The sequence below is a fragment of the Mirounga angustirostris genome, unplaced genomic scaffold, assembly GCF_029215605.1.
Source record: "Mirounga angustirostris isolate CCGP_5_RB_7025 unplaced genomic scaffold, mMirAng1.0.hap1 SCAF_13, whole genome shotgun sequence".
NCBI classification, from domain to species: domain Eukaryota; kingdom Metazoa; phylum Chordata; class Mammalia; order Carnivora; family Phocidae; genus Mirounga; species Mirounga angustirostris.
Genome location: NW_026991721.1, coordinates 51,819,794 through 51,833,051, shown reverse-complemented (window position 1 = coordinate 51,833,051; position 13,258 = coordinate 51,819,794). Strand labels below are relative to the sequence as shown.

At 44.0% G+C, this 13,258-nt stretch overlaps 1 protein-coding gene across 4 annotated transcripts in view; it reads right to left on the bottom strand.

The window, feature by feature from the left end:
• The window catches only part of INTS4 (integrator complex subunit 4), a 110,466-nt gene extending 107,080 nt beyond the window's left edge, over positions 1–3,386 (bottom strand). For all 4 annotated transcript variants that reach the window (XM_064576869.1, XM_064576870.1, XM_064576871.1 and 1 more), the window contains exon 1: positions 3,157–3,386. In XM_064576869.1, the coding sequence (XP_064432939.1) occupies positions 3,157–3,210 (54 nt within the window). In that variant the 5' untranslated portion in view covers positions 3,211–3,386. The remainder of the gene's footprint in view (positions 1–3,156) is intronic.
• Positions 3,387–13,258: the final 9,872 nt, after the last annotated feature.

The following is a 13,258-nucleotide window of genomic DNA, read 5'->3' as shown; positions in this document are numbered from 1 at the left end:
AGGGGTGACAGAGTAAGCAGTGAGACATGAGCTGGGGGCAAGGGTGGTGATAAATAGGCGACACATTAGAAGCCTGAGGACACAACATCCTGACTTTGTGGCTCTTAACATATCCTGGCAAGGCTTCCAACACCCTGGAGCTGACAGACCCGGAGCTACTGATGTAGAACATGCCTCTCCTCTTCAACCTCTGCCCGAGGGTAACCTATAGCTTCACTGTAATATACTTACATTGTGGTTTCAATCCCACCCCCACACCCCACCACCCTGCTCCGGTTGGGGAAGATGGCCAGGACAGCTCTGGCAAGAACCTGGCAGGGCCAAAAACTCCCCCTCCCAACTGGTAGGAAGAGTCCCTTAGATGACTGCAAACAACCTCAGTAAGAGACCACCCTAGCTATGACCCATAATCTATGCAAACACAAAAAGACACCCCTAGTTCCAAGGCAGTAGCCACCTCTGGGCCTGCACACTCTCCCTTCTTGAGAGTGTACTATCCTTAATAAACTGCTTTGTGCTTGCTACACTCTTTCTGTCTTCATTTGAGCTTGGATCCTCACATAAATCTTTGTAGGGAATCCAAGAACCGCGACCTCCATACAACTCAGAGACTCCTACACGTAACAAAGGACATGGAGACGAACCAGGCATTATCTCTGTCCTTAAGGAGTCCAGACTGGTAGGGAGATATGTATACTGTGTGAAATTAATAAAGAGAAAACTCACTAAAATTGAGTAGGGAGGATACAAGGGGAGGCTAGAGGGGGGAACAGTGCCACTCAACAATAGGGAAAAAACTGTGGATTACAGACCCCAACAGAAAAATCAATAAGAAAGAATCATCAATTACAGGCCCCAATAGGGAAAGACGTACATTGCATCTCCTACAAGAAATCTACCACCCTTGCAACTCAGCCAATGAGAAACTATCACCCTAGGCTTTCCCTTCAAAACTTCCTCCTTCCTCTCCATAAAATAAGACTTTTGTTTGTTGGACTTGCCTGTGGTTTTGCCATGGCTTGCATGTCCTGAATTGCACATTCTGTTATTCCCAAATAATTACATTTTGGCTGGTAAAATAACTATTCTTAAGATTAACAACTGATAACACTGAGTAGAAAGTACAAATAGACGAGTTCAGAGTACTAGCCATGGAAGCAGGGGAGGAAGAGACGAAACTCTTGCTGAGGTTTTAGATGGGTTTTCAAACAAAAATGTGAGAGCAAAAATAAAGGGGAAAATAACATGCATTCCATGTAAAAGAGAAAACAGGTACACGAGTTTGGAGAAGTGTAAACATACAGCATGCTGGAGGAAGGGTGAGTACTCCTGGGAAGTGGGAACAAAAGAACTATGGAAAGAAAGGAAATCACACTGCACAACAACGTGAATGTACTGAAAGCCACTGAACTGTACACTTAAAAATGTTTAAAATGGGGGCCCCTGGGTGGCTCAGTCAGTTAAGCATCCGACTTTTGATTTCGGCTCATGGTTTCCACTCAGGTCATGATTTCAGGGTGGTAAGATCAAGCCCTGCATTGGGCTCCATGCAGAGCGTGGAACCTGCTAAAGATTCTCTCTTCCCCTCTCCCTCTGCCTCTCACTCACTCTTGAACCAGAAAAAAAAAAAAGTTTAAAATGGTAATATATGTATTTTACCACAATTACAAAGGGGGAAAAAAAAAAAAGTGGGCAGGCAGGGAAAACAGACCCAGAAAGCAAATCCAGAAGCAGCAGCTCTGTGAAATTAGAAAATCTTTTGTGAGGGGGCCCTGACTGGTTCAGTAGGTGCAACATGCAACTGTTGATTTCAGGGTTGTGAGCTTGAGCCCCATGTTGGGTGTAGAGATTATTTAAAAATAAAAAAAAATCTTAAAAAGAAAAACCTTCCTAAATCTTGACTCATTCCAAAAGTTCAAGAAAACTAATTTCACATAAAATGGAGCAACAAAAGTGTCAAGTTTAAATCTCAAAGTTATTTTAACAAAACAAAACAAAAGAAGCAGACTAACTTCCCTACAGTCAGTGGGAATATGCTACAAAGATGTGTCCACAAAACAGAAATGATAAGTGAAAAGAGGAAGAAAAACTTGATTTGTCAATACAATCATCTCTCTGTATTATAATCACAGGTATGCTTTTCTGTCTCTCCCACTAGCTTGTGAGCTCCTAAAGGAAAGAGACTCTAATGTGTTGTTGGACTTTGTAGCTCAACACCTTTCACTATACCTGATACACAGTAACCATTCACTTAACAAACTCTTGTTGAAGGAATGAATGAAATGTTTAAGGAGTTCCCTGCTGGATGGTCTAAATCCTGCTACACTAGAAATCTAAGGATCTAGGGGTACTCTTCGGATCTAAAGATGCTTTTGATCTACTAGCATCAACTGGGGGCTTGTTAGAAATGCAGATTACTGCCTCACCTCCTCCACCCCACAGAGTATAATCTACATTTTAACAAGATCACCAGGTGATGTGCATAAAGAGTCTGAGAAGCAGGACACACGAGATAACTTGGGATCAACTTTAGCAACATCTATGAGGAGACACATGGAGAATCAATCACTGCTCTAACAGGGGCTCGGACCACCTGTCCTTAACTTCAAAGGAGGAAAATACTGCCCTACTTCCTAGGTGAGCTGTTCACCAATGGCAACTTCTGCCCCGCAGCCTGTGACCCTCACCTGCTTTGGCTGGGTAGTGAGGATTTCTACAGACTCCTCTTCCAAACCCTCACAGTTTTGCATACAACCAACTTGTCCCTGGGCGCTTTTTTTGTAACGGGAGGTGGGAGGGGCTCTACCAGAAATTGGCTTTGAATCCTCGTATCCCTCCAGAAGCTTTCGAGCCACATCTGTAGAACGAAGGTGCTAATGGAACCCGAATAAACTGAGATAACGGATAAAACATCTTCGTAAGTTCTAAAGTGCTATCTGTTCTAATAATTTTATTAAGTGTCAGACTGCACATATTAATAATGACGACTACAGCAGCTGCAAACGAACACGCCCACTGATGTGTAGTTTCGGAGAGCCTATCAAAGTAGTCGGCACTCAACCCAGGTTTGCAGCGCCTGTTTTGGCAAAGTGTCTGGAGCGTGGATAACCTTCCCCGCCCCGGACTGGTCCAGGGACCTTTCCTTCCGTAAATTACCTGAACCACCTTAGTGAATTCCTCGTAAACCCGCTTCTTTAGGTGCGCCGCCATGACTGCCCGCGGACCCTCTCAGCTTCCGTACTCAACGAGGGAGGCGGGGCTGAGGAATCCGGAAAACTTGTCTAGGCCTGAGGAACTCGCCACAATCCCACAAGGCAGTGGGGTTCCGAGAAAGAGAGGCCTCTTCCTGCTGCTCGACTGCCCTTCCGGGGTGCAGCCGAATTTGTCCGCCTACGCCTCGTGCGCAGGCGGAACGAAAATGAGGGCGCAGAACGAGGGGGCGGGGCCTCTGGCGGGAGGAGACTGGACTGAAGGGGTAGAGGAGCCAATGGGAGCCTTCGGGGGTTCGCTGGTGGTCTCAGAGTGGTCGGGAGCCTGGCCGCGGAGCAGAGCCGAGGAAGGGAGGAAGTACAGGGCAAAGGGCAGAGGCGGGATGATCCAGAGTTAGAGGCAAAACCTGGATCTGCGAGAGGCTTTTGCTCCAGACATAGGGAGAGAGGCCCCGCTGGCGTTCCCGTCGTCCTTGGCTGTTCACTTTTGCTGCTTGTAGCTTTTTTCAGCTCTCTTTTCGGTTTAGCTGTGTGCCACCCCTCTCCTGGCACGGGGTTCTTTTTCCTCCTCTCTTATGCCAGTTGTTTGAAATCTACCTATCTTAAAGGAATCAATCCTTCCACTGATAGCTACGGAGAGGGGAAAGAATCCTGAGGTCAAGAGTCAAGCACCAAAGTTTCAGACTGCTACTGGCACTTAATGAACAAAGAGCCTCAACTGCAAATGCGCTCACACCTAACCTGACCAAGATGTAGTGAATGAAATAATGCAGAAACATTGGGCAGACTAAAGTGTATTAGTCGTGTTAGTGAAACCCGAGGCCGAGTTTTACCTCCTTCATTAAACTTCAGCTGTTCGTTGTTAACTTACTTCAAAAGCGTTAATGCGGGATGTCGTGGTACGTACAGAAGACCCCAAAACACATAAAAATGGTCTTTACCTTAAGTCCTACTGTGTGACTGGGAAGAGACACCCAAACGTAATCAAGGTCAAGTATCCTTGGATAACAGGAATGTGATTCAAACCTACTAACTTCTTCAGGATGGGGGGAGTGCAGAATAATGACCACAAAATATGCCATTTGGTATGTGGATTATTTCTAGCTGAAGACAAGGCGCAATAGACTAAGGAAGAGCTGTTTACCTTCCCCTTAACTTCCTAAAAGAACACTAATACCACAGGTAATGTTTTATCAGAAAGACTTAATCTGCATAGTACGGCAAACATTTGTTCACCAAACATTTGTTGTCTTTCGTGTGTGTGTGTGTGTGTGTGTGTGTGAATTGTCTTTCTCTGCTTTGGGAAGCATTAGACCTCTTCCTCTTTTCCCGAGCTCAGGATGGCATATAAGCCTCAATTGCCTGTCTTTGGGCCTCTCATGTCTTTGGAGCTCCTATACATATGAAATTTGTGTTTTTTCCTGTTGTCCTGTCTTCTATCAATTTAATTATTAGACCAGCCAAAGAAACTAGAAGGGAAGAAAAGTTTTCCATTCCTGCAATGCCTCATGGAAGTGCAGAGGAAATGATTTTTGCTCTGGCTTTAAAAATAGTGATGATGGGTGCCTGGGTGGCTCAGTTGGTTAAGCGACTGCCTTCGGCTCAGGTCATGATCCTGGAGTCGCAGCATCGAGTCCCGCATCGGGCTCCCTGCTCAGCAGGGAGTCTGCTTCTCCCTCTGACCCTCCCCCCTCTTGTGCTCGCTCTCTCTTTCTCTCTCTCAAATAAATACATAAAATCTTAAAAAAAAAAAATAGTGATGATGATTTAAAAAAAAATTTTTTTTTTTTTAAGATTTTATTTATTTGCGAGAGAGAGAATGAGAGACAGAGAGCATGAGAGGGGGGAGGGTCAGGGAGAAGCAGACTCCCCGCCGAGCAGGGAGCCCAATGTGGGACTCGATCCCGGGACTGCAGGATCATGACCTGAGCCGAAGGCAGTCGTTTAACCGACTGAGCCACCCAGGCGCCCGATGATTTTTTTGAGAGAGAGAGCGAGCTAGAGTGTGAGCGAGGGAGGACGGGGGGAGGGGCAGAGGGAGAGAATCCCAAGCAGTCTCCATGCCCAGTGCAGAGGCAGACACGTGGCTTGATCTCAAGACCCTGAGATCATGACCTGAACAGAAATTGAGTGGGACGCTTAACTGATTGAGCCACCCAGGTGCCCCCAAAATAGTGAATTTTCCAGAAAGAAAGAAAGAAAGGCATCCCAGATCACAGAGACTACCACATATACAAATGTGTCGAGTGAAATGAAAAGCACTTACAAACAGTGCGTTGGGTAAATGTTAGCAGCTGCTACCATCATTACCACATCCTATCAGATCTAAGCTGCCAGCAATTGTAACACAAACCATTATTTTATGTAACACATAAAAAAATTAAGAAAACAGTTAAGAAATTAGGAGAATTGAGAAATTAAGAATTAAGAAAAAAAACCCTAAAATTAAAACCAGTGGTTTCTTACTGCTTAGATTTGTTATGTATATTTAGTGAGAGAGCTCTTTTAAACTTACTTACACACAGATTTGTATCCTACGTCATACTGCTGCTGTGTTTCCATGTCTTTCTGCGCACATTAAAACTTTTCATTTCAATGCAAATTACAGGGTAATCTCTTTGAAGATTCATTAAATGGCAATCAAAGACAACAGATGCAGAGCTCAAGGGAAGTGATGGTGACATGAACTGCTATGACCCAGTCTACACATGAACAATTGGCCAAGAGCAATCTTAAGATGTATCCTGATTTCAGAGACATTAACTGTGCATCTAAGCATCAATTATAAAAAATACTAACATTGCGGGGTGCCTGGGTGGCTCAGTCAAGCGTCTGCCTTCAGCTCAGGTCATGATCCCAGGACGCTGGGATCATGCCCGCATCGGGCTCCCTGCTCAGCAGGAAGCCTGCTTCTCCCTCTCCCACTCCCCCTGCTTGTGTTCCTGCTCTCGCTATCTCTCTCTCTGTCAAATAAATAAATAAAATCTTTAAAAAAAAATACTAACATTGCTATTATTACATATGGCTGCAGGAAGTTTGGTATACTTAGAAAATGAAAGAAAATTCATGGGGTGCATGCTCAGTTGGTTAAGTATCTGCCTTTGGCTCTCAGGGTCCTGGGATCGTGCCCCAAGCTGGGCTCCCTGCTTAGCAGGGAGTCTGCTTGTCCCTCTCCCTCTGCCCCCCTCTTCCCATCTGTGCTCTCTCACGCATTCTGTCTCTCAAATTTTTTAAAATGAAAGAAAAAATTCAGTTTATATTGAAAGTAAACTGCATACAGGGAAAAACTGGGGCCGGACTGGTATACAAACAAGAACATTCCACATTCTTTAATGTTGAAATGAAAAACTGTCTTTATTGAATTGGTGGTATTTTCATTTGACCTTCATTATTGCACATGGGGATAGAATGAGGCACCCCAGTGAATCCCTTGAGCTTCAAACAGAGTCTTCCCTGTCCCCATTGTATAACAGCAACCCAATTTCCTCTTGGAAATTGGGGTTACTCACTCAGACTGGTATAATAACACCTTCTCTGCCTGTTGGCTCAGGAAAAAGAGCTCCAAATGACCAGGGGGCAGTCTCATTACATGCTATAATGTAATGGAACAATGACAGTGTTCTTTAGTGGAACTGTTCCTCCCTTGGGGACTAAATACTCCAAACCCTCTGAACACAAGAATTCATAAATGAATTATTAGGTGTAAAAATGACAAGAACCACTCCTACCTCCTCCCCCTAATCCCCAGACCTATGTATTCTAACTGTGGGAGCAACAGTACTATATTTTAGCTATTGGTATAAGATGTAAAACAGCACCCCAAACTCACAATGTGTTATCTCGTGGCTAGCCCCATAGTGAGTCTGCAAAAGGTCATACACTGTTTTTATCATAGCAGCTACCTCTGGGTGATGGGGTACCTAGCAAAACCAAGAGTTTCTTTGCTATAATTCTTTCATCATAACATAAGCTCCTTAGGGGTTGCCTAGGTGACTCAGTCAATTAAGCGTCCGACTCTTGATTTTGGCTCAGGTCATGATCTCAGGGTCATGAGACTGAGCCCCACGTGGGACTCCACCCTCAGAATGGAGTTAGCCTCAGGATGCTCTCCCTCTGCCCCTCCCCCCATCCGCACACGCATATGCGTGCTCTCTCTAAAAATAAATAAATATTTTTAAAAATAAGCTCCTTAGCCCAAAGCAATGTATGAAATACCATGAAAATGCATAAGGTATCCATGCATAGCAGGGCTGAGAAAAACATTGCAGTTAGGTTTATTAGTCAGGGTTCTCCAGGGAAACGGAACCATAGAAGATAGGTAGGTAGGTAGGTAGATACATATTAAGCTACTATAAAAGAATACTTTAGACCAAGTGGCTTATAAACAAAAGGAATTTATTTCTCACAGTTCTGGAGGCTGGGAAGTCCAAAATCAAGGTGCAGAGAGATTTACTGTCAGGAGAGGGCTCACTTCCTAGTTCATAGACAGCTGTCTTCTTACTGGGTCCTCAACATGGCAGAAGAGGCAAGGGAACTCTCTAGGGTCTCTTTTATAAGGACACTAATCCCATTCATTAGGATTCTACCTCATGACCTAGTTACCTCGCAAAGGCCCCACCTTGACTTTGTATTAACCATGACTTTGAGGGTTAGGATTTCAACACATGAATTTGGGGTGGGGTGGGGGAGTGGTGGTGGGGACATACAAATCCAGTCTATAGCAGTAGGAAAGCCAAATATGAATCTGGAATATGTATCTATTCCTGTGAGATAAATCACTGCTCCTTCCTTGATGGAAAGGATCCAGTGTGTGGTAGAATGATTGCAAAAATGACCCGATACTCCCCCTCTCTGTATGTATGCCCCTTGAAATGCAGCTTTGAAGCTGCTTCCATTAGGAGATGGAATCTCTGTCTCCATTCTTTCAATTGGGCTGGTTTTATGACTAGCCAATAGAAAGAGGCAGAAGTGACAGTGTGACAGTTTTCGACCTAGGCCTCAGGTCCTTCTACAGACACATTCTCCAGACCTTTTGTTTGATTTTGGAACCCTACCATTGCCATGAGAATAATTCCAACCTAGTCTGCTGGATATTGGGTGACCAGATGGAACAAGTCAAGTTGACCCAGCTGAGGCCATCTTAGACCAGCCTTCCCCAGTTGATCCACCATCTGACCACAGACACATGAAGGAGCCCAACCAACACCAGAAGAATTGCCCAATCTGTAGTTTTGTGAGAAATAAGTAATGATTATAGCCTTAAGGCATTAAGTTTGGGGATCAGAAAGTTGTCATGTGGTCAGACAGTCCCTAAGATGTAGATTTGCCATACTTGCATAGATTCAGCATAGATAGCTTATTGTTCACAGCATAGCAGGCAGCATGAACTTCATGTTTTCATTGGTTCCCTTTGCCCCCCCCCCCCCAAGCACAATGTAGGTGATGCAGGTAAATGCAATGCACAATAGATCTGGAACACAGACGAAGAACACTGAGTTTAGGAAACCCTCAGTCTCAAAAAAGGAATGCTAGCAAACCTGCCCTCTGGAGAGAGACTTTATTATACTGGTCAGGAAACAAATCTGCCTTCCAACCCAGTGGAGACATTTTTTTTAAATTTTAAATTTTTATTTTTAATTTTTTTAAAAGATTTTATTTATTTGAGACAGAGAGAATGAGAGAGAGAGAGCACATGAGATGGGGGAGGGTCAGAGGGAGAAGCAGACTCCCTGCCAAGGAGGGAGCCCAATGCGGGACTCGATCCCGGGACTCCAGGATCATGACCTGAGCCGAAGGCAGTTGCCCAACCAACTGAGCCACCCAGGCGCCCCAACATTTTTTTTTAAATAGAGATTTTATTTATTTATTTATTTGAGAGAGAGAATGAGAGAGCACATGAGCAGGGGGTGAGGGAGAAACAGACTCCCTGCTGACACAGGGCTCAATGCCAGGACCCTGGGATCATGACCTGAGCCGGAGACGGATGCTTAACCAACTGAGCCACCCAGGCACCCCAGTGGGAGACATTTTTTTAATCATCCTGAAATACCTCCAGGATTGATGGGTGATGCCAGCTTTATTATCTTTATGACTATTATTTATTTAAATTTTTCTAAGTGAGGAAATCTCCTCCCTCCCCTAAGCAGTTTTGCAAATATCCTCAAACAAAGCAGTCAATGCCATTTGCTTAGAAATGTCAGCATTACTCCCAATAGTTTCTTACAGAGTAGTATAGCTAACTGATCTGCAGTGCAATCAACCTATCACTAAGAAGTGTCTAGTCCCCCTCCCCACCCATCCCACAGAAATAATACCGTATCAGGGGCTCAGTGTTGGTGTCAGCTGTTGGACATCCATCAGGAGCCAGACCAGCTCTGGTGAAAGGAAATCTATACTGTAGATCCCATGCATAGCTATCATGGCCACCTTTTTCATGATTCCATTGAGCAAGCACTGGCGAGCCGGAAAAAGAGGCTGACTGACATCCCCAGGTTATACCATTGTGTCCATTTATTTTTTGAGAGCCTCTTCTAGAATGGATGCCCTCTGGTGGGCATTTGTAAGAAACACAAATATTTTCACCATTCCAAGAGGTCCATCCACACACCAATTCCCCAGGCCTTCTTGTCACTGATCTTCCATGCTATTACTTTCCAAGTCTTTGGACAACCAGGAAGGGGCTTGGGACTAGCTTTCCAGGACACTGAACACAGCAGAAATGGATGGGGGAAGGGAGTAGGAAAGGATGGGAAAATAGAGAATAAAAAAAAAATAGAGGTCTTCTAGAACAACGGAAACCTGAAAACCTGGCATAGTGCTATGAACTAGGGTGCCTCAATGAGGGCGCTCTCACAGGTTTCAATCTTTGTGTTTTTCTTTGGATTAAAATGACAGTTATATTTACCATTCATTTTTAGGTTTTCCTCCTCTGATTCTAATTCTCTTTAGTTAATCCTAATAGATTAGGAAAAACATCATGTACCCCTACAAATGTCCAGAGATAGTTTTTTGAACATTATTAATGTGTTTTACTATTTTGCTTTGCCTGTTAGGAAATGGGAAGGGAGGAGATGGTATTATTGGATAGACAACCTAGAGTGTCCCCTTCATTTATGTACTTCTAATTTGTATCTCTTTGGCTATTTCTTTTTTTCATAGCCCTTTAAGCCTCACCACCTTAAATCCTTTTTTGGAGCATGGATTAAATTAAATTGCATTGAATTAAATGAGTATTCTCCTCCCCAATAATTTTAAGCCTCTATAAATATAATTTTAATCACGGTATAACATTGCATTATATAGATGTAATATGATATGCTTGACTTCCCATTGTTTTGCTTTTATAATTTAAGTGGGATGAAAATAGTGTGTTATCTTAACTGTGTTATGGATTGGGAATGGGGAGGGAATATTGAAATTGCCTTTTTTTTTTTTTAAGATTTTTTATTTATTTATTTGACAGAGAGAGACACAGTAAGAAAGGGAACACAAGCAGGGGGAATGGGAGAGGGAGAAGCAGGCTTCCCGCGGAGGAGGGAACCCGATGCGGGGCTCGATCCCAGGACGCTGGGATCATGACCTAAGCTGAAGGCAGACGCTTAACGACTGAGCCACCCAGGTGCCCCGAAATTGTCTTTTTTATTTTTTATTTTTTTTTTTAAGATTTTATTTATTTATTTGACAGAGACAGAGACAGCGAAAGCAGGAACACAAGCAGGGGGAGTGGGAGAGGGAGAAGCAGGCTTCCTGCTGAGCCAGGAGCCCGATGTGGGACTCGATCCCAGGACCCCGGGATCATGACCTGAGCCGAAGGCAGTCGCTTAACCAACTGAGCCACCCAGGCGCCCCCCGAAATTGCCTTTTTTAAATAAAATAATTTGATAAATGGCTCAGGAAGAAGATCAGATCCTAAGGGCATGCCTGCAGGCTAAAGCCAAAGCAATAAAAGAGGTAGCCAAACTGGAACGTGGTCTTCTCCTGGCAAATGACAAGAACACAAGAGGGCTGATGGAAACTTGGCATGCTTCTAAAGCCTGAGTTTAGAACTGGCACAGTTACTTCACCGCATATTCCATTGGCCAGATTAAGTCATGAAGCCAAGGATGAAGTCAGTGGGGTGGGAAGATTACTCCCACCTATAGAGAAGCATGGCAAGAACAGGGAGGGAATTAAAAATAGGAAACAAATACAATCTGCTAGTGAAAAGCCCCTAGTAATGGGGGTGACTGAGACTTTAAGAAGAGATGCGTCCAACACCCAATTTGAAGTTATTTGCATTTCTGTCTGGTAAACTCCCTCCCCTTTATGTGCCTGTATTTGCCACAGTCTGCTATGTGCACAAATAGCTCATGGGAGTAGCATTTGTAAAAATTAAGAAAAAGATATGTGTGTTCAATCTGGGTGAGCATTGTGTCGAACAGCAAAAACAAGCTCAAGACATCTAGATGATCCATGAATCCAGTAGGAACAAAGAACCAGGATTGACCATAAGATAACAAGCCCTCTGGGAATGTACAGAAATCTTGAGGAGGACATTGACCTTTACATAATTCACAAAATTGAGACTTTAAGCAATCCTCTTTAGATCTTACAGAACAGAGTGTCTCCTGGGAATCTAATCTCATAAATGTAATTACTGATCAAAGAGTATAAACTTTTTTTCAGGCTCTTGATAAATAATGTTGAATTGGTTCATGATAAAAAGTTCAAAGAGACATTCAGGATTTTTTCACTTAAAATTGTCAGCCATATTAAATACCAAAAGGAAAACATGAAAAAAGTTTTGAAAGTAAGAAAAAATATACAAGCATGGGGACCTGGGTGGCTCAGTCATTAAGCATCTGCCTTCGGCTCAGGTCATGATCCCAGTGGGATTGAGCCCCACATTGGGCTCCCTGCTCCGCGGGAAGCCTGCTTGTCCCTCTCCCACTCCCCCTGCTTGCATTCCCTCTCTCGCTGTGTCTCTCCATCAAATAAATAAAATCTTTTTTAAAAAAAGAAAAAATATACAAGCAGATGTGGTTATTGAATTATAACAGGCATTGACAATGACCGCTCTGAGCAATTTTATGTTTAAATCTGAAACTCCCTGACAGTAGTAATTTCTTAAACCTTGGAAATTAACCTCGATCTCGACGGCTGGTCACCCTACTAGGCAGGAAGGGGGAAGGGAGCCATCTATCCCAGACCTGGACTTGGAGAAGGATGATGTCTACCTGTGTTCTCCTTAGAGTTGCATTACTGTCTTTGGTTGAGAAGCAGAACCTGAAACAGAGACTCTTGTTCCAGTGGTTTATTGAGGATGTGCTCTCAGGGGACGGAGAGTGAGAGAAGTAGGGTATACAGCAGAGGAAGAATGCTGAGCAAGAATGTGGTGTCAGATGAAGACTGACTTCAGCCTGATCCCACAAGGAGCAGCAGAACAGGAACTGCACCAGAGCGGATTCCTCCTTGAGGTGAGGGCTCAGTCGTCTATACCTCCACATAAGAAGACAGCAGTTCTTCTCTAGAGCAGGTCTCAAAGTTAGGGTACATCAGACTCACCTGAAGGGCTTATTAAAATAGACTGTTGGGCCAACTCTCAGAGTTTCTGATTCAGTAGGTCTGAGGTGGGGGCCGGAGAATTTGTATTTCTAAGAAGTTCCCATGTATTGCCAATGCTGCTGGTCCAGGGACCACACTTTGAGAATCACTGCCCTAGAGAAAAAGACAGCTCACTGCACCTGGAAAAGGAGATCTGAGTGGGAGAGGGAGAGGGAGAAGGAGTAGCATCTACTACAGGTATGAACTTGGCATCTTCCTCAGGAAAGTGTATAATAGGGCTAGAGTATTGGACCATACGCTGAGCCTGGGCAGACTACATTTTCAGATCATTTTATCTAGATTCATGGTATTCTGTTATCTTCCTGTTATCATCCGCCATCTCCAGCCGAAGAATTGTTGAAACATTCCAACTCATCTCAGCCTTGCCATTTGGACTTGCAGGGAAGGGTCTGGCAGGTAGGGGAGGCTTTAAAGAGGAAGCAGCTGCACCTCTTTAAAGGCAAGCA